General features: G+C 35.9%; 2 protein-coding genes, 1 long non-coding RNA gene and 1 pseudogene across 3 annotated transcripts; 2 read left to right on the top strand and 2 right to left on the bottom strand.

The window, feature by feature from the left end:
- The first annotated feature begins 335 nt into the window (after positions 1-335).
- LOC106314930 lies at positions 336-7827 on the top strand (annotated as a pseudogene).
- Positions 7828-8066: 239 nt separating this feature from the next.
- On the top strand, positions 8067-10256 carry LOC106319040 (tryptophan synthase beta chain 1, chloroplastic). The gene is made up of 5 exons (XM_013757248.1): positions 8067-8526; positions 8717-9073; positions 9194-9636; positions 9723-9817; positions 9901-10256. The coding sequence occupies exons 1-5, from the start codon at positions 8200-8202 to the stop codon at positions 10074-10076; spliced, it is 1398 nt and encodes a 465-aa protein (XP_013612702.1). The 5' UTR covers positions 8067-8199; the 3' UTR covers positions 10077-10256.
- Positions 10257-12873: 2617 nt separating this feature from the next.
- On the bottom strand, positions 12874-15464 carry LOC106312838 (glucose-6-phosphate/phosphate translocator 1, chloroplastic). Its single transcript, XM_013750509.1, has 5 exons — positions 14706-15464; positions 14160-14385; positions 13831-14053; positions 13437-13650; positions 12874-13214 (listed from the first exon to the last, which is right to left on the bottom strand). The coding sequence occupies exons 1-5, from the start codon at positions 15195-15197 to the stop codon at positions 13203-13205; spliced, it is 1167 nt and encodes a 388-aa protein (XP_013605963.1). The 5' UTR covers positions 15198-15464; the 3' UTR covers positions 12874-13202.
- A 3400-nt stretch (positions 15465-18864) lies between these two features.
- LOC106316198 lies at positions 18865-20032 on the bottom strand. Its single transcript, XR_001264763.1, has 2 exons — positions 19591-20032; positions 18865-19484 (listed from the first exon to the last, which is right to left on the bottom strand). It is a non-coding gene; the product is annotated as an uncharacterized LOC106316198 (long non-coding RNA).
- Positions 20033-21887: the final 1855 nt, after the last annotated feature.

Below are 21887 nucleotides of genomic sequence, written 5' to 3'. Positions count from 1 at the left end.
CTGTGGTTAAGAATATTAAACCGATACTAATCAAGAATACACAAACCAAATTAAACCATCCGTGTGAGTTTACGTAATATTTAATTGCCGTGAGTGATTGGCAAGGTAAATTAATGATAGTAAATAGCATATAATTGGCATTTTTATGCTATGGTATATATATATATCTTAGAGTGAACGGCAAAGTCAAAATATATGCTATTAATTAATTCGTATACACGCGATCTATGCTCTATTGAATTAGGTTTAGTAAACCTATGTAAGCCTCCTTTCTCCCATTCAGATAATTGTATCCATACACTCGAAAACTTAGAAATTTCTCTCATTCTACTATAATGGATGCGATAACTGATGTGTGTGACTTGAAACCATTCAAGTCAATTTGGAAGATTAGGGTGAAGATAGTACGTCTGTGGAAACAATATTCTGCTTTTGGTGGTGTGACGATCGAGATGGATCTAATCGACTCCAATGTAGCTAGGGCATCTTTACTCTTTGTGTTCCGATATTTAAAAATGTATGTATGCTTATTTTTCGTGTATTGTTATAAATTTATGTAGGGCGTTAAGATTAACACTTCCGTAAAAAAAGATATGGTGAATCAGTTTGACTCATTTATGTCACAAGGCAGTTCCAAGATTCTCCTCAAGTTTTCACTCAGCCCCTCATGCGGTTCATACCGAACAGCCATATGATATCTCAGGTTTTAACCCGAAAGACTAACTGCAAGTGCCCAGTAAAGTGCGTAGCAGTAATACGGGATCGAATCCACAAGGACCATAGTTTACAAGAAGAGCTAATGATAAATTACTAGCTAAGACTAAGAAGAGATTTTGTTTGGTTTTGCAATAATTAAGAACAGTAAATAAAAGCAAGCTAGCTAGATAAACAGAGAAACAAAGATGAAATACTATCAGAAAAAGCGCTGGGCATAGGGTATTCTTGGGAAATCATTTCGTTGCTGACAAACAGATAAACGACTAGAGAAAGAAGTTAAGCAACGTCTTGAACTCAAACACGATAATAGAATTAACCTACTGTCGTAGCGCTAACTCTCTAATTTATAGAATCCTCCGCACTAACTGTCGTTGAGTTTCAGATTCTAAACAAGCAATAAGGTCAGGTTTGATATGTTCACAAAGCGCAATAACATCAACTGTCGTTGGCTAAGGACACTTTGCTCATCTAAAGTTGTTTCAAGCATTTCATCAAGCACCTGTCGGGCATGAAATAACTTAGGTTCAGAAGTTAGGTAGCTAATCAAGCTTCAGCATTAAGAACACCAATAGGTGAAGAATCTTAAGATAAATCTCTAGATCTAGCAATCCTAAGTCAACAACTCATGAGATCCCTTTGTGAGAAACCCTAAACCCAACTAAAAGACTACTCACTAATCTTCATGGAAATCCTTAAGCACATGTTAAGATTAAGGATAAACATGATTTAGAAAGATAATCTAAAATAAACAGAAGCAGATCTGATAAACTAAGAACTGAAACAAGTGTAGAGAGAAAGAAGTCTGCAAAGATCGACAAAAAGACAAGATAAAAGAGAATATCCTCTAGGTTATTTCCTTTTACACATATATATTGTCCTAAGGATTAGGTCAAAAGTCAAAGCTAAACGCCAAACGCAAACGCTATTTTCTGCTGCGACCGCGTTTGTAAAAAGTGCGTTTGCGTTTGGTCTCCACTTCTTCTTCTCCGTTCAGGTCGGGACTCCATTGTTGAGCTTGTGACTCGAGCTCTGTGACTGTGACTGCTGCAACTACATCTCTGGTGGCATCTCCTTTGTGTCCGCCGCGCCAGAGCGCCACCACCGCGTCTCCTCCGTCTCGTTTTGCTGTTCGAACCGAGAGGGAACCATCGAGCAGAACAGATTCGCGAAGTGGCCGATTCAGGCCGTCAGTTTGAAGGCTTAGAGAAAGTGGTGTCGAGAATTGATCGAGAGCGCCACATCGAGCAGTCTGGAATAAGCTCATCGTTCGCTTGGGGCTTCACGGTTCGTGACTTGCAGGCCTGGTGTCGAGGCAGGACCGGCTCATTGGGGGGGACAAGCGGTGCGACCGCCCCGGGCCCAAGCCCGTGTCCCCCCGTATAATACTAATTAAGGGGCCCAATTTTTTTATAAATCTTTATTTTTATATATAAAAAAAATATAAATATAATAAATGAAATTGAAAAGGGCCCAAAATTATTTGATATGTATATAGTTTTATTTTCATTACAAAATATATAAAATATTACTGATTAAATTTTAAAAATATTTTAAACATTATCTACGTATAAATTTTAGAGGGTAAATTTTTTTTCTTGCCCTAGGGCCCCTAACAATGTTGAGCCGGCCCTGTGTCGAGGGAGGTGAATCGAGCAGCTTGTGTTCTCCTGGTGGTCGCTTTGCTCAGCTCGGGGTGGAGGATCGATGGCTGGCTCGAGGGCACCGGATCGAGCACGTCGTCTTCTTCGTATCGAACGCTTGAAAACTCACGACACAGCAATGGCTATTTTCTGATATTTTGCACCTTTGATCCCTGAGTTTTGTGCCTCTTTCCTTTTCGACCCCAGAACTTCCATTTGAGCATATTAACCCTTGATTTTGCTCCAAAACTCTTGATTATGCAGTTTAGCCCCTATGACCTGTATAAATACTATATAACACAAAAGGACTCGAAAATGACCAGAATACATAATAAAAACTAATCAAACTTAGCTAGAAATCAATATAAAAACCGATAAATATGACACTCATCACCATACATCCATACAAAATTGGATTTCTCTCGACAACACGTGTGAGGTGTTGTGATGCTTTGCCCGATGAGCTAACTGGTTTTGAACCAGTAAACTACAGGGACATTCTTGATGGTACACTCAATACAGACTATTTGTTTGGTAAGTAATAAAAATTTGGTTTTGTGGGAGTATATTTTTTGATATGCTTAAATATTATATAACACATATATTATGTTAATCAGATGTAATAGGTCAGATTTTCGAAGTGACCCCCATTGAAGTTGTATCAGCTGATGGGAAAGACACAAAGATGGGAAAGACACTGCCCCTAACTGTGTTGAGCCGGCTCTGTGTCGTGGGAGGTGAATCGAGCAGCTTGTGTTCTCCTGGTGGTCGCTTTGCTCAGTTCGGGGTGGAGGATCGATGGCTGGCTCGAGGGCACCGGATCGAGCACGTCGTCTTCTTCGTATCGAACGCTTGAAAACTCACGACACAGCAATGGCTATTTTTCTGATATTTTGCACCTTTGATCCCTGAGTTTTGTGCCTCTTTCCTTTTCGCCCACAGAACTTCCATTTGAGCATATTAACCCTTGATTTTGCTCCAAAACTCTTGATTATGCAGTTTAGCAACTATGACTTGTATAACTACTATATAACACAAAAGGACTCGAAAATGACCAGAATACATAATAAAAACTAATCAAACTTAGCTAGAAATCAATATAAAAACCGATAAATATGACACTCATCACCATACATCCATACAAAATTGGATTTCTCTCGACAACACGTGTGAGGTGTTGTGATGCTTTGCCCGATGAGCTAATTGGTTTTGAACCAGTAAACTACAGGGACATTCTTGATGGTACACTCAATACAGACTATTTGTTTGGTAAGTAATAAAAATTTGGTTTTGTGGGAGTATATTTTTTGATATGCTTAAATATTATATAACACATATATTATGTTAATCAGATGTAATAGGTCAGATTTTCGAAGTGACCCCCATTGAAGTTGTATCAGCTGATGGGAAAGACACTGCCCCTAACAGTGTTGAGCCGGCCCTGTGTTGAGGGAGGTGAATCGAGCAGCTCGTGTTCTCCTGGTGGTCGCTTTGCTCAGCTCGGGGTGGAGGATCGATGGCTGGCTCGAGGGCACCGGATCGAGCACGTCGTCTTCTTCGTATCGAACGCTTGAAAACTCACGACACAGCAATGGCTATTTTCTGATATTTTGCACCTTTGATCCCTGAGTTTTGTGCCTCTTTCCTTTTCGACCCCAGAACTTCCATTTGAGCATATTAACCCTTGATTTTGCTCCAAAACTCTTGATTATGCAGTTTAGCCCCTATGACCTGTATAAATACTATATAACACAAAAGGACTCGAAAATGACCAGAATACATAATAAAAACTAATCAAACTTAGCTAGAAATCAATATAAAAACCGATAAATATGACACTCATCACCATACATCCATACAAAATTGGATTTCTCTCGACAACACGTGTGAGGTGTTGTGATGCTTTGCCCGATGAGCTAACTGGTTTTGAACCAGTAAACTACAGGGACATTCTTGATGGTACACTCAATACAGACTATATTTGTGGTAAGTAATAAAAATTTGGTTTTGTGGGAGTATATTTTTTTATATGCTTAAATATTATATAACACATATAATATGTTAATCAGATGTAATAGGTCAGATTTTCGAAGTGACCCCCATTGAAGTTGTATCAGCTGATGGGAAAGACACTGCCCCTAACAGTGTTGAGCCGGCCCTGTGTTGAGGGAGGTGAATCGAGCAGCTCGTGTTCTCCTGGTGGTCGCTTTGCTCAGCTCGGGGTGGAGGATCGATGGCTGGCTCGAGGGCACCGGATCGAGCACGTCGTCTTCTTCGTATCGAACGCTTGAAAACTCACGACACAGCAATGGCTATTTTTCTGATATTTTGCACCTTTGATCCCTGAGTTTTGTGCCTCTTTCCTTTTCGACCCCAGAACTTCCATTTGAGCATATTAACCCTTGATTTTGCTCCAAAACTCTTGATTATGCAGTTTAGCCCCTATGACCTGTATAAATACTATATAACACAAAAGGACTCGAAAATGACCAGAATACATAATAAAAACTAATCAAACTTAGCTAGAAATCAATATAAAAACCGATAAATATGACACTCATCACCATACATCCATACAAAATTGGATTTCTCTCGACAACACGTGTGAGGTGTTGTGATGCTTTGCCCGATGAGCTAACTAGTTTTGAACCAGTAAACTACAGGGACATTTTTGATGGTACACTCAATACAGACTATTTGTGGTAAGTAATAAAAATTTGGTTTTGTGGGAGTATATTTTTTAATATGCTTAAATATTATATAACACATATATTGTGTTAATCAGATGTACTAGGTCAGATTCTCGAAGTAACCCCCATTGAAGTTGTATCAGCTGATGGGAAAGACACTGCCCCTAACAGTGTTGAGCCGGCCCTGTGTTGAGGGAGGTGAATCGAGCAGCTCGTGTTCTCCTGGTGGTCGCTTTGCTCAGCTCGGGGTGGAGGATCGATGGCTGGCTCGAGGGCACCGGATCGAGCACGTCATCTTCTTCGTATCGAACACTTGAAAACTCACGACACAGCAATGGCTATTTTCTGATATTTTGCACCTTTGATCCCTGAGTTTTGTGCCTCTTTCCTTTTCGACCCCAGAACTTCCATTTGAGCATATTAACCCTTGATTTTGCTCCAAAACTCTTGATTATGCAGTTTAGCCCCTATGACCTGTATAAATACTATATAACACAAAAGGACTCGAAAATGACCAGAATACATAATAAAAACTAATCAAACTTAGCTAGAAATCAATATAAAAACCGATAAATATGACACTCATCACCATACATCCATACAAAATTGGATTTCTCTCGACAACACGTGTGAGGTGTTGTGATGCTTTGCCCGATGAGCTAACTGGTTTTGAACCAGTAAACTACAGGGACATTCTTGATGGTACACTCAATACAGACTATTTGTTTGGTAAGTAATAAAAATTTGGTTTTGTGGGAGTATATTTTTTGATATGCTTAAATATTATATAACACATATATTATGTTAATCAGATGTAATAAGTCAGATTTTCGAAGTGACCCCCATTGAAGTTGTATCAGCTGATGGGAAAGACACAAAGAAAATCACAGTGGAACTTTGTAATGAAAAGTAATAACGTCTTTATATTTTTTGAACCCTATATAGATAAATTTGGGTACGTTATCTGAGTTTTTACTTAATTCCCTATGTGATTTTAGGGATGAATGTCTGCCGATGGTGTTATGGGGTAACTTTGCTACTGATGTCAGTGAGGCTATTGAAAGAGGCGGTGATAATGCAATAGTTTGTGTTTTGCGGTTTGGGAAAATTAAAGTTTAGAAAGGTATTTTATCCCATCATTTAATATTGTACTTTTTGTATAACTCGAGTGATTAAAGTTTGTTATAATTTTTATTTTACACCTTTACACTGTCAACTGCAGAAGAGCGTAGTGTCCAATGCCTATAATGTTTCAGATGCCGAACTGAATCCATTTATGCCTGAGGTGGAGGCATTTTTGTCACTACAGGTTTTCGTTTTCTATATTTATGCAAAAGAATACGATATACACATGTCTATCTCAGGCATTGTTGTTTATTTGTGTGTTGTTCTTCTTTAAAGGTTGCCGAAGGATGAACTTCCATTTGCTGTTGTTCAACCTAAGCCGCTTATGCTGACAAATGGAGTTGGGGATAAAAATGATTTTTTTTTCAACACTCCTAGGAAAACCATATCTCAGATGGTTGAATTGAACCGGGTATGTTGTTACTCTCTTTTTCCAATTTGTTTCGTATATTTCAAACAGCTGTTGTATTTTGATACTGTAAAACATGTCAGATAAATTATTGATTAAAGTTTATTCATCTAGGTTGAGCAGTGTATTGTGATGTGCACAATAGCAGCTATTGATTCCGATATGGGTTGGTATTATTTGAGTTGCAATGTGTGTTCGAAGAAGGTATTGAATGTGCCTAATGACACCATTGACGATGGAGAAGATGATGATAAACTGGGATTCCACTACTACTGCGGCAAATGCAAGGTGAATAACCCAAAGTTGATGCCAAGTTAATTACTATATACTATTTTCGTAGATTTTTAGCTGAACACGATTATGCCTTTCTTAATATAATTATGTTGTCGTTTATGTTAGATACAAGTTGCATTTGGTTGTGCTAGACAATACCAGCAATGCAAATTTTTTACTATTTGACAATCTTGCACTCCAGTTACTTCATCACCCTTGCAATGAGCTAACTGGAACTAATATTGATGAGGTAAGTTGGGTTATATCATTGTGAACAATGATCAGTCATTGTTCTATATGTCTTTTAATACTCTACATGTTTTATTGACAGATGCAAGACCCGGCTGATATTCCTTTGGCACTCAAAGATTTAGTAGGTAAAACCTATCTATTCAAGGTTGGCATTGAGAAAGAAAATTTTCTCTACAAGAATGACACTTACAAAGTCTTGAAAATTGTGGCCAACATTGAGATGGTTACCGAGTTTGAGGACTTGAGTCAACCAAAGGTATTGTAAACGACTATTTGTTTGAGTTTTTGATTCATTACGGCCATTTTTATGATTTTTGTAATATTTTTTATATTGAAGGGAGAAGTGAATACTTTGTCTTTGGAAAACTCTTTAATTTCAGATGGACCAGAGGTAAAGTATTGTTTCTTTGAATTGGTTTGACCTTTGGTTCTTGCAATGAATCTTAAAGTGTATTTGTACAATTTTGTAAATGTATTACAGAGGTCCTTAATGTTGTCTGGAGGGTCGTCCCAAGAAGCTGAAGCTAACGCACTCACTCCTGCTAAACGCCGAGGAACAACCGTTTTTAACTTGGAGGAACACTATGATGAGAATTCGGTGATAAGGAATTCATGTTCAACTCGGATCAAAAAGGAGAAGACTGACAAAAGTGGCCGAAGGGAATTAGAGAATGCATGGCGTTTTACAACCAATCCGAAACAAACTAGTATCCAAAATTAAATAGATCTAATGTTTTCTTATCTTCAAAATAACAAATTTAGTCATCTTATTCCGTGTTAGGTGTGGCTTTTATCCTAGTACTAATGTATGGTAACTGAAAAAAAATATTTTATAACAAAAGACATGAAAAAATGGTATGCTAAATGAAACAGATGGTAGGTAACGACGGCTCATTCGAATATTTTTCTAAAAAACCATGTGTTACAAATCTAATCACATCTTCTTCATTCCTACCAACTTACTTTTTGTTTGGTAAAAGAATATTATCAACATATCAATGAAAGAATCTATAAAAACCCTTCCTATGGAAACAATAGGATATTCAAGGAGGCGGACATATATTGACTGAGAAAGAGATTCATTCATTCGGTAATGGCAGCTTCAGGCACCGTCGCTTCTTTCAGAACCTCCGTTTCTTCCTCTCCCCAATTGACCCATTTGAGATCCCCCTCCAAAGCTCTCAAATTTACGCCTCTGCCATCGTCTCGCTCAAGGCCATCGTTCTCCGTCTCCTGCACCATCGCCAAGGACCCGCCTGTTCTCATGTCCGCCGGATCTGACCCGACTCTCTGGCAACGACCCGATTCGTTCGGTCGGTTCGGGAAGTTTGGTGGCAAGTATGTCCCTGAGACGCTGATGCACGCTCTCTCCGAGCTCGAAACGGCGTTTCATTCTCTCGCCACCGACGATGATTTCCAGGTACCTTGTCCTTCGTGATTTGAATAGAAAATAAACATTTTGCGTTGTGGGTCTTTGAGATTATAGCTTTGTTGTTATCAGATTGAGGTAAAGTTTGGATCTTTGAGCAAAATGTATAGATGCTCTTGTTCGGTTTCTCTCTTGTTCTATGTCTGAGTTTTGTCTTTTGTGTCAATGAATCTTTTGTTAGAGAGAGTTGGCGGGGATCTTGAAAGACTACGTGGGTAGAGAAAGCCCTCTGTATTTCGCAGAGAGGCTTACGGAGCATTACCGCCGCGAAAATGGAGAAGGGCCGCTTATATACTTGAAGAGAGAAGACCTGAATCACACAGGAGCTCACAAGATCAACAACGCCGTGGCTCAGGCTCTTCTCGCCAAGCGTTTGGGGAAGAAGAGGATTATCGCTGAGACAGGAGCTGGTCAACACGGTGTGGCTACAGCTACCGTGTGTGCTCGTTTTGGTCTGGAGTGCATTATCTATATGGGTGCTCAAGATATGGAGAGACAAGCACTCAATGTGTTCAGGATGCGACTTCTTGGTGCCGAGGTAATGTTCAAAAAATTGATTTTTTTAAAAAAAAAAAAATCCTTCTAGAAAAATCATTTCGTTTAGCCAGACGCCTAGGTGCCTAGACCGATTTTTATTGAACCCCTCGTGGTTTTACAGGTGAGAGCAGTTCACTCTGGAACAGCAACGTTGAAGGATGCTACTTCAGAAGCGATAAGAGACTGGGTGACAAATGTTGAGACTACTCATTACATATTGGGATCTGTGGCGGGTCCTCACCCTTACCCGATGATGGTCAGAGACTTTCACGCGGTGATAGGTAAAGAAACGAGGAGACAAGCGTTGGAGAAATGGGGAGGGAAGCCGGATGTGTTGGTGGCTTGTGTTGGTGGGGGTTCAAACGCGATGGGACTCTTCCATGAGTTTGTGGATGACACAGAGATCCGGTTGATCGGTGTGGAAGCTGCGGGATTCGGAGTGGATAGTGGCAAACACGCTGCTACGTTGACAAAGGGAGATGTGGGTGTTCTACATGGAGCTATGAGTTACTTGCTGCAAGATGATGATGGCCAAATCATTGAACCTCACTCCATCAGTGCAGGGTAAGATAAAAAAACTCTATATTTAATGATCCATTAGCCATCATAACTAGTCTCTCGTGATCACGGTTTTGGATTGTCTCTTACAGATTGGACTACCCTGGAGTTGGACCGGAGCACAGTTTCCTGAAAGACATGGGACGGGCTGAATACTTTAGCGTAACGGACGAAGAAGCATTGGAAGGTAATGAATAGCCTTTTGTTCTGTATTATAAAAATGTTCTGTAGTTTTCATATCTCACCTTCTATGTTCATTTTGATTTGTAGCGTTCAAGAGAGTATCGCGGTTAGAGGGAATCATTCCAGCACTGGAGACCTCTCACGCACTAGCTCACCTCGAGAAGCTATGTCCCACGTTACCGGACGGAAGCAGAGTCGTATTGAACTTCAGCGGAAGAGGAGATAAAGATGTTCAGACGGTAGCTAAGTATCTTGAAGTTTGATAAAAATTAGACCCTTTTGTTTGTTTGTTTTTCTTTTAAGTTTAAGACAGTGAAAATCTTTTTTGTTCTTGTAATCTATTTGTACTTCTACACGGTCGGGACGTTTCCAAAATAATTAGAAACAGAAAAGGACTAAGAAGTGAACAAAGTTTGAATAAACTGTTCTTTAGTTTGCTGCCACTTCCTTGGTTTCTGCTAGAACACACGATTGCATATACCAGCATGATATATTTTAGATATTCTTGAACAAGACATTGATCATATTGTGTATTATATATTATACGGTTCGAGTCAGTACATCTGCTGCTGGATTGTTACTTATTTGTACCACTTGAACACTAGCAAAAAGTTTGATACAATGATCAGAGATCAAGTGTGTCACTACTTTGCCCTCTCTCTCTCTTCGACGTAAATATAATAATCCAGTTGAAACCTCGATTCTATAACGTTTGTAGAGCCTGAAGAAGACTGAAATCTTCCAAAGGTTTGACACTTTTTTTTCCGATAAATCCTATCTGCTGATCCGGTCGGCCTCGGGAGGAACGCACTTAGTGCTATGGAGTGGACTGGCTACTACACTGCATGATCCGAGTTTAGAATACATTTCGACTAATGTCAGGGGGTGAACCGATCATCTGTTACGATCCACCATGTAAACCACTTGGGCCGAAACCCAAGCCCAAACTGGCCAAGTGATGATAATTTAGTTCCCAGAGGAAATTGAACTCAAAACTGATGTGGGTACACACCAAGCCCCAAAAGATTGCCACTAGACTACCACCACTCGGTTAGGTTTGACACTTTTGAATAAGTGAAAAAAATATCCCTTCTGTCACGAATTTACAAATCTTCCTTTCGTGTCATGAATGATCCAACTTGATCCTACAGGTGCATTTACATCCTGAAAGCTAGCGTTAGGGTTGTATTCAAACCATCCAACAGGAGACGGTTTCCATGGAGTAGTGTAGTGTCTAAGGATATCTCGAGGGCTGGTCATGGGCAAGCCCGATAAAACATTTACTTTAGGCTCCCAAATTTCTTTAAAAAAATTATATACAAATAGATCCCCGAACTATTGAAATTTTTATAATACATGTTGCTATTGCTACATTAGAAAAGGGTCCAATTGTTGGAAACATATACGATATACCATCTGCTGTTGTCATTGTTCAGCTTGTGATCCTTTAGGCTCCCAAATTTTTTTAAAAATTTTATATACAAATAGATCCCCAAACTATTGAAAATTTTATAATAAATGTTGCTATTGCTACATTAGAAAAGGGTCCAATTGTTGGAAACATATACGATATACCATCTGCTGTTGTCATGTTCAGCTTGTGATCCTTTATGACTAACAAAAAGAAAAGTGGGGACTCTGATGAATAAATAAATAAAAGAAATGCAAATTTTCATACTTGAGTATATTCCTCACTGAACCTAATCACTGCCTCTTCTGAAAACCCAAGAGACATGTCTCTTTTTATTTCTGCCACATAAACCAAAAAAATCTAATGCCTCAGTTTTATTCCCAAGCATCAACATATTCATACAAATAATAATTCTTTCTTTGATAACTAAATCATTAGTCTTTGGAATTCCTGCTTAGAACATCTACAAAAGACACTCTATAACTTCGAATATAAAATTTTTTGCTCTCCAAAAAAGAACTTCAAAACTTCAATTTTCTATATATTTGAAGTTTCACTACTCAAAACTTCAAATTTGAAGTTTCATATTTTTATTTGTATTCTGGTCCCTACAATTACACATCACATTTATAATTCATAAATATTTTATTGTTTATTATTTTAATCCTTATAAAAATTATATCTCATAAATATTTGAAGTTTTGTTTACAAAATTTAAGTATACACACAAAATTAAATAAAAATTTAAAAGAAGATTTAAAATATTTAAAACTAGATTTAGATAACAAAAATATACAAAAGAAACTTAACAAAAATATACAAAAGAAACTTAACAAAAAAACTTTTAAAAAATTACATGAAGATAACTATTACACATATTTAAATATTGCAACAACACTAATAGTCAGGTAAGTTTGATCTGGAACCTTCAAAATTTTCAAATATTGTCCAATTTTTTTGGTGTAATTGAATATGGTTGTTGTTGATGATGTCTTTTCGTACAATTCTTTCTTGTTCATATTGAATATATTCACGAGTATTAATATCATCGATAAAAGTTAGTCTTTTAGCAATATTTTATGTTTCTCTTTTACTTTCTTGTTCTGATCTAATGTATTTACAAATATTAATATCTCCCGATTTCAACAATTTTTATCTCTAATCTACAAATTAAAAATGAAGAGAGCTATTTTTACTTTAAAATGCATTACGAAAATTACTTTATGGAATAATATTGTATTTTCCTTGAAATTTAATATTAATTAAGTTATTTTGTTTAAAATTTTATATTTTAATATAATATTTTATTAATTAATATTGTTTTAATATGTTTATATATGTGCTAGTTATTTACAAAAATTTTATGAATTCAAATTAGTTATAACAAATATAAGAACAATAGTATAAAATACAAATAGTTTTGAAGTTATGTTTGAAGTTTTGTTTTTGGAGAAGAACGCCTTTAAACTTCAAATATAGAGTTTTGGAAACTTCAAAATAGAATTAGATGCTATTTTTTTTTGTCACAGAAGCTTAGAGAATATTTCTAACAAATGAAAAGCATGTTGCTTATAGTGTTTGAATGAATAAACAAAACCATCAAACGAAACTATATAAACTGAAAACCCATACATACAATATGTATAAACGAGATTAATCTTGAAATATTATTATATATATTTTAAAATTCTCCAAGTTGAAGAAAGTTGTTTTATTCTCAAGGGGACAATTTTGTATTTTCCCACTTTAGTTACAAAGAGGCAGTGATCTTCTCAGTATTCCCCCAAATTCAAATACTTAAATCCAAAAAGCTTAATTAAGAAAAAGAAACTGCCTAACAAACTAAACCTTGTTGTCTCCATTCTCATAATTTCTTCATTATTATTGTGGACGCATATCTACATCAAGCTCTTTCCCCCGGTTTTAGCCGAAATCAACGAGCTCAACATCGGACTGGAACACTGCATGTCTTGCCCGATCAAAGCTTTGCCTGCACCACACGCAAAAAAACCGTGATAAAGTAACATCAAGATGAGGATTTCAAGATATTGATCCTTGATGATGTCGAAGAAGTAATAGTTAGCTTTAACCATACGGCTAAAGGGTCATCATGTGGCTGTGCAATGAAGCCAAGAGACGTTTATTTGTCATATTGCATATGGATAACAGGGGTATAATGGTCATTTAAAGATTTGTGTGTTGTGTGGTTTACCTGGGAATACAAGAAGGTTCCGAGGATAGCAATGGCAGCTCCAAGAGCGTTAACGGGCTGGACAGGGGTGCGGAAGATAATGATGGAGGAGACAATGACTGAGATACGCTTCATGGTGTTACCGACACTAAACGTCAAGGGAGAGATTTGGTCTAAAGACATGTAAGACACTTGGTTGTAGAGATGATAGAACACACTCTGCGCAGCCACCCACCTACACATTTTGGAAGCGAATGAGATGGATTCATTGTCCTAATCACGACTCTTAATAATTAAGATGAGAACAAGAATTTTGTAAGATAAAGACAAGAACTTGATATTCTAGGAACAGGACAAGACTACTTCTAACAGAACAAAACGTCAAAACGATACTTTTGAGTTTAAAAGAGTTTACCCGACGAATTGAGGTCCGACGTCGGAGAGAGCCTTTTGCCAGCCATCGATCCACATCTGAGGACCTTCAACCGCAATTGCAAAGGGGGTGAGAATCAAGAGTGATAGCATGGAGAGACAAGCATAGTAGTTCATTCCGCTCACAGACTTTCCCTTCATTCCCTTCTTTGAGAAGATGTTACGGAACACAAAAGCCAAGTTCGATATCATCGCTCCCATGAAACCTGAGAGAGAAAGTAACATAATGATTCATTATTAGTTCTCAATCCCAAATCACACAAGAATTACAAAGACAACAACGATTGTCACGATCTAGAATATATATATTACCAGTCATGTTGAAGTTAAGCTCAGTAAGAGCAGAGAGAGCACAGCCACCAATGATCGGAATAAGGGACAAGTAAACCGAAGTAGGGAAGGTTTCACCCAAAAGGAACCTCGAGACAAGAACGCTAAACGCCGGTTCACCACTCTTGATGATGTGAGTGAAGGAAACCGCAACCTTTGACATACTCACCGTTGCAGCCACATGACCAATCGTATGTGCCACAGCAACCTTTAAGCAATCCAACCAAAACCACTCTTTTAGTACAATCAAAAATATCATAAAGTTCAATACTTTAACATAGACTAAACTTTACTAGAAGCTAAGCTGATATCAGATTCTCAGAATCTAGCCATGAAATTTTAATAATAACAAAAATTCAGCAGCTTATGACACAAACACAGCCAAAAGAAGACATCTTCTCTCACTCAGGAAGCAAACAAAACTATGCATATCACTCAGGTAACTAAAAGACAACAAATATTCATGCAAGATCTGAATTAATTTGACTTATAACCCTAAAGTTTCCACCTTTCCACCAACCCACTTACCGGAAAAAGAGTTTTCCAGAAATCGAAATCAGTTTTCGGAGTCTCAACGATCCCAACAGCCCAAGAGATGAGCATCATCAACGAACCAGCCGCGAGAGAGAGCGTGGAGGTAAGCCAAGGATAAGGGTAAGCGTTCAACACCTTCTTGTTGTAGATGTTGAACACAACGTTCAACGCCCACCAAGTCGCGAAGTAGATTCCGATCTTCAGCTTCTTCGCCGCCTCCGACTTCGTTTCCGCCGCATCATCATCGATCGGCTGAGGCTCCGACTTATCGGCTTCGTAGGCCTCGCGTCTCGCCGGAGGCTTCGCTCTCATGGGAGAGAGGTGCAGAGGCTTGGAGACGGCTAAAACGGTGCGTTTCCGAAGGTCCGTCGATGGAAACGAGGCGGCGAGAGGTGATCGTTGGAGCGGGGAAGATGGGTTCCGTCGCGAAAGAGGGTTGGAGAACCCGATCTTAGCGGAGAGAGCCTGCTTCGCCGCTAAAACCATCGTCGGAATAAAAGAGAGAGAAAGAGAAAAGGAAAAGACTTTTTCGTCGAATTAAAATAAAATATTAAAACTTTGATCACGGAGAAGGCCGTTCGTTATTAAGTAAGAGAATCGATCAAGGGTTTGACCCGGAATCTAAAACGAAGAACAATTCAGATCAAGAGAGATCTTACAAAAACTCGATGTTCTTATTACAACAACTCGAGCTCATGTTCTTCTTCACAGTGTTTATAGAGAAAAGATAATTATATATATATATGCAGTATATAAGTAGGGTATATGCTCTTGGGAGAGAACGCTCTTAACTTTGTTTATTTCCTACTCCATTTAGGCAATTCAAAAGTAAAATTATTATTTATTTCTCACCGGACTGTATATGAACAATATTTCTAAGTTGGACAAATCTCCAAAATAGAAACTTTTTAAATTTATATCACAAAAATAACAATTTTTAAAATTTATGTTAATAAAATGATCAAAATATCATTTTATTTTTTGAAAAATTTATTTTTTTTTATTTTACAAAATTTGAAATCTTATCCCAGAACCCCACTCCCCAACTCTAAACCTTAAATCCTAAACCCTAAACCCTAAATCCTAAACCCCATCCCTTAGCTCTAAACCATAAACCCTAAACTCCACCTTTTAACTCTAAACCTTAAACCCTAAACCCTAAACCCTAAATCCTAAACTCACCTTTTAACTCTAAACCCTAAACCCTAGACCCTAAACCCTAAACCCTTTAACCCTAAACCTTAAATCCTAAACCCCACCACTTAACTCTAAATCCTAATGTCTAAATTAATTTACCATTGGGATATAAGTGTATATTTACCTATTTTGATGATAAGAACTTTTTTAGTGCTATTCTAGTCATTTTCTCTTCTAAGTTTAAATGCGTAAAATTTTCAATTAATGTGTAAAAGTTTCCAAAAAAAATTGTTATCAAAGAGTTTGAAGTTTGCAAAACTCTATGTCTGAAGTAGTTTCAAAGTGTTCTTCTTGAAAAGTAAAACTTCAAAAAAAAAAATTCATTTCATTTTACATTATAATTCTTATATTTGTCATAATTAAGATTAATCAATAAATTTTTTATAAATAATTAGCACATATATATATAAAATATTACAACAATATTAATTAATAAAATCTTTCAAAAAAAAATCAAAATTATAAATCAAAATACATAATTAAATATTAAACTACAAATAAAATATCACATTATTCTATAAAATTATTTTCGTAATGTTCTATCTTAGGTTACACAAAAAAAAATTTGGACAATATTGAGGAGGTTTTGGAACTTCTGGAGCAAATTTACCAGGCTATAAACGTTGTTGTAATTTTTAAATTTGTGTAATAATTATGTTTTCATGTATCTTTTTAAAAAAACATTCATTAATTTTTTTTTGTAATATTCTTGTTTTCTAATATAGTTTAAAAATATTATAAATCTTATTATAATTTTTATGTAATTTTATGTGTAAAACTTGAATTTACAAAAAAATAAATTTAAAATATTTATGAGATATAAAATATTTAAAGATTAATATGATAAGTGAGAAATACTTAAAGATCATAAATATGATATGTAATTAATTGTAAGGACCAAAATACAAATAAAAAAAGTAAAACTTCAAATTTAAAGTTTTGAGTAATGAAACTTCAAATATGAAGTTTTACTCAATAAAACTCTAAATTTAAAGTTTTGAATTTTTTTATAGAAAAAAAAATTATATTTAAAATTGTAGAGCATCTCCAAAAAAAACTTTGAAGTTTTTAAGTTACTTTAGAAATTTTGATTTTGTAGAAGAACGCTTTGAACTTCAAATATAAAATTTTTTAAAATTTAAAATAGAAAATCTTTTTAGAGATGCTCTAGCTAGGTATATGACTTTTATATTTTTAGGCTAAATTGCTTCAAGAAAAATAAATTAAAAATAATGTGAGGCCAAGTGACCAACCCATCAGACTATGTATATTGGTTAAACTTTTTCAACACCATATTCTTCGCTTTTACCATTCCACATCATCTTCTCTCACCTTCATATAATTATTCATAATACATCTGTTTTTTTATACATTTACAACATTTTTATATAAAAAAGGTCCAACACTTTTTTAATCTATTTTTATTTAATAATTATAAATTTTTAAATTTTATGATTATAAAAATTCTAAATTTTATTTTACACAAAATTATCTAAAATATAAACAAATAATATTAAATTACACAAATTATCTAAAAATATAAACAAAGAATATTAAAAATGAAATGAAAATTATAATGATATAAAAATATTTATATGTCAAATCCAACAAGAGATCTATAAACACACAAATTGATAAATTTTGATATAAATTAAATAAATATGGAATAATATTTATTTAATATGGAATAATATGTTTGAAATAATTAGGGTGAATGAAAAATGTGTACAATTTCAAGAACCAATAATCTTGTGACATATTGTGAATATGCGCCCACTTTTAAAATTTAAACTTGTTGAAAAGATTCAACTACAAATAATCCACGTAGCATTCACAATTTTCTCGACATCCTTATTGGAACCATTCAACAGTTTAATAAATTATTCAACACTCTTGTTGTAAATGGTCTCATAATGTGTATTTTTTTTGTAAAACTGAAATTATGGATTGTCAGTCTGACACTAATTTTACTATTTTATATGGGAAAGATTAGTAAACTGACAAATGCTTGCATAAGATTTTTGCAACGACAAAAATGCTTATACTTTGGTGAAAAAAAAATGAGTGCATTACCATTTAGAACACTTTCTTTACTTTTTCTACAGTTTAAGACACATATTGTTGAAGGGACACTTTTCCTCTTGGTTATGCTGATTTCGGACTAAATTACCCCTTGCTGGACGAAGTGAAAAAGAAAACGAGTTGGTGTAAGTGGAGACCATGTATGCTTGTTAGTTAGTGGAGACCAAGACTTATTTACGTTTCTGGTCAAAAAACATAAAAAAGTTTACTTAGATATTTTTATGTCATTACTTTTTATCTCCTTGTTTTATATTGTTTTTTTCTCAAACTTTTTGATATATTAAAAAAATTTAATTGTTACAATAAATTATAGATTTTTTTCTTCTATATTTTAACATCCATTATCATATATATATTTTATATATTTAACATTTATACAAAATAAGTGTATGGACATGGATGGAAAAAGTGTGAAAGAATAAAACGTGGATATAGGACGAGATGTAGATTCAGAACGTGAAATGTTTAGTGCTTCGTAAATTCATCACAAACAGCCGAGTTGATACCTAAAATAAGCAAAAAAGGTGAGCTCATGTATGAATAGTATGATAAATAAAAGTGTTGTGGATATGGACGGAAAACTATGGACACTAACAAAAAAATTATATCTTTTAACATCCATTTTTAATTTTATACTCCTTCCGTTTCATATTAAGTGTCATAATAGAGAATTTTTTCTGTTACAAAATAAGTGTCGTTTTCGATTTTCAATGCAAAATTTATTAATTTGATTATGCAATTTATTTATTTTTTGGTTGAAATATGGTTAGGTGTATAGGTAATTATGTTTTTATATAAAAAATATGCAAAATTAATTGTTTCCTTAATCCGTCATTAATCCGTGTGCAGAAAGCTAAAACGATCCTTGAAATGAAACAGAGGAGTGTATATTAACATTTACACAAATGTGTAGACATTGACATAATAAATATGTATGAAAATGTGGTCACGTGCAAAGAATACATGTTTCTTAAAATGTGGACATGGACTAAATTTGTAGACAAAGATTCGTGGACGAGAGCGGGTAAGTGATCACATCTACGCATCATAATGAACTTGTCAACTTCCATCATTTGAGTGTTTTGAGAGATATCAACAAGAATCCAAGAACGTAGGCTTTGTCCACGTTTCTTACGATCCAAGACATCAACTCCAAGAAGGTAGTTCTACCAAAAGCAGAAGAACTAGACGCATCAGCATCTCTGAGATTCAATTCTGAAGTAGGTCTTAGAGGAAGCAGACGCTCTTTTAGTTCAGGCTTGTAGCACACAATCAGACACTGAAATGAAAATAATTACGAGTATCATTAAAAAGATTGATGCTTTGATTTGGATACTGAATGTCTAGTGACCAGAAACAGAACAAGCATCAAAACATTAATGAATCCCGACACTAACGAAAGCTAATAAAGTGAGTAGATGTTGAGGCTTTTGGTCGGGAACCTATCAGTTGCAAATAGTCTCGGCGGGAGACGGAGGTCCGCCTGAAGTGTACCTATATTTAGAAAAAAGGTACGGTGATTAATCATCGATGTAAGCCGAAAATATTTTTTAGATCTAAGAACCCTAATTCATAATACACAATAGAATGAAGACAAAACCTTTGATATCGTTTTCCGGTGGAGTTGGTTGCTCGGAAATCTTCCCTTTCATCTTTGATTTTGGTTTCGTCATGGTTAGATATAGTTCCGAAAATGGGCGGCAAAGAATGGATGAGAAAGGTGATGAGATAAGAAAAGGTGGAGACGAGATTACACAATCAAACTCGCATCGAGGTCTCTGGATTCTTGGTGTTCTATTAGGGTTAATAAATGAAGAAAGGACTGTCAAATTTGGAAAACTAGATCTGAATTTCAAAAAGTAAAGTTGGAGAGAGAAATATGTTGGTTTTCGAAAACTCATAAATCAGAAACTGGCCATCCATTTATTTTTTAAAGAAGAGGAAGTGACATCTTAGTCAGAGAAGTTGTAGTTAGGAGAGAGTGTAGTTAGTTTGAGGATACTTAGGATATTGCAAGAAAAAAAGTGTTCCTCCAGCAACAAGTGTCTCCGTATTCAATTTGAAAGACAAAAATTGTTTTAAAAAGTAAAAAATTAAAAAAAAATTGCATATACAGTAATACTATTTCTCAAGAAACAAGGAAATGCGTATCCTTTTTCTCAAAAAAGAAAAGAAATGCGTATTCCTTGCGCACACAAATACAAAACACGAAAGTCAATGGTTGTTGGACATATCAACTCAAAGTCTACAAAATATAATAAAAGTTACTTTGCTTAGAAATTAAACATTCCATTGAGTTCTCGTACACTAGAACCAACGACGAGCCATTGCACCATCAGTTTCAGTTTCAATTTCAATTTCATACTTTTCACACGAATTCAAACGCAGAGAAGATTAATAAAGAGTGAACAAGAAAAATGTTAAATAAAATAAAGAGAGATAGAAAAATGACTGATTTATTATATATGTATTTTCTTCTTGGTGTGAGTCAGAGAGAGAGAGAGAGAGGAGCTTTGTGTTTTGTGTGAAAGGTCTGAGAGAGTAAGAGAAAGATATTATTATTGCTTATCTCACATTTACAAAAGAAGAGAGAAGCACTATTTATAGATGGGTAAAGTCGGTTAATTCTGACCAACTTGAAAGAAGAAGACAAAATCACCAAGAGGTGATTAGTGACTGTTTTTACAGATGAAAGACATCTGTTCTCCTTTGGATAATCATTCTTTTTATAATTATCTCTTTAACACTCTCCCTTGATTGTCCAAACTTGTATTACGTAGTGCCTCGTTAAAAACTTAGTCATGGAAAAACCCATTGGGACAAAAACCATGACAAGGGAAAAAGAGTACACTGTCCGTAATCTCCCCCTTAGAATAGTGGACCTAGCTTTTTCTTCAAAGGTCATGCAAATGCCGCATTCCGATACCGTAGACGTGTTTTCGGAATGTTGTAGTTGGAAGAGCTTTGGTGAACAAGTCAGCCGGATTTTCACATGACCGTACGTATTCGATGTCCACTTTTTTATTTTTCTCGAGCTCCCTTATGTACGAGAAAAATCTTGGAGGGATGTGCTTTGTTCTGTCGCTCTTAATGTAGCCTTCCTTGAGTTGAGCAACACAGGCCGAATTGTCTTCAAATATTTTCGTCGGCTCTTTCTCGTTGACCATTCCGCTTGATTCTTGTATGTGGTGACTCATTGACCGAAGCCACACACATTCTTGACAAGCTTCGTGAAGCGCAATAGTTTCTGTATAATTTGAAGATGTCGCAACCAGAGTTTGTTTCTGGGACCGCCAAGAAATCGCGGTTCCAGCAATTGTAAAAACATAACCGGTTTGCGATCGAGCCTTATGAGGATCTGATAGGTATCCTGCATCTGCAAAACCAACCATACCAAACTCAGGTTTTCTAAAATATATTAACCCTAAATCAATTGTACCTTGGAGGTAACGGAATACATGCTTTATTCCGTCCCAGTGCCTGCGAGTAGGAGCAGAACTATATCTTGCCAAGAGGTTAGTAGCAAAGGCAATATCGGGTCTGGTACAGTTTGCAAGATACAAAAGCCCACCGATAGCACTCATATAAGGTACTTCAGGACCTAATATCTTCTCGCTATCTTCGTAGGGCCTAAAAGGATCACTCTCAACATTGAGAGATCTACCAATCATTGGAGTACTCAAAGGAGTCGCTTTGTCCATACGAAAGCGTTTCAATATCCTTTTCGTATAGTTTGATTGATGCACAAATATCCTTTCTCGGAGATGCTCTATCTGGAGCCCAAGACAAAACTTTGTCTTGCCGAGATCTTTCATTTCGAACTCCTCTTTCATATGAGTTCGAGCATCATCAACCTCCTTTTGAGTTCCAATTATGTTCAGGTCATCTACATATACA

Source organism: Brassica oleracea, chromosome C9 (assembly GCF_000695525.1).
Source record: "Brassica oleracea var. oleracea cultivar TO1000 chromosome C9, BOL, whole genome shotgun sequence".
In the NCBI taxonomy this organism is placed as follows: domain Eukaryota; kingdom Viridiplantae; phylum Streptophyta; class Magnoliopsida; order Brassicales; family Brassicaceae; genus Brassica; species Brassica oleracea.
Note: the sequence above shows the minus strand (reverse complement) of the source record. Positions and strands in the feature narration are given on the sequence as shown.

Bases quoted from the DNA above. Each gene is read 5' to 3' on its own strand.
- LOC106312838 (XM_013750509.1), bottom strand. From the start codon at position 15,197: ATGGTTTTAGCGGCGAAGCAGGCTCTCTCCGCTAAGATCGGGTTCTCC. The intron at 14,386-14,705 runs GTAAGTGGGTTG...GATTGCTTAAAG, and splicing joins TCTGGAAAACTCTTTTTCCG to GTTGCTGTGGCACATACGAT. The intron at 13,651-13,830 runs GTAAACTCTTTT...CAAAATGTGTAG, and splicing joins GTCGGACCTCAATTCGTCGG to GTGGGTGGCTGCGCAGAGTG.
- LOC106319040 (XM_013757248.1), top strand. From the start codon at position 8,200: ATGGCAGCTTCAGGCACCGTCGCTTCTTTCAGAACCTCCGTTTCTTCC. The intron at 9,074-9,193 runs GTAATGTTCAAA...GTGGTTTTACAG, and splicing joins TGCGACTTCTTGGTGCCGAG to GTGAGAGCAGTTCACTCTGG. The intron at 9,637-9,722 runs GTAAGATAAAAA...TGTCTCTTACAG, and splicing joins CCTCACTCCATCAGTGCAGG to ATTGGACTACCCTGGAGTTG.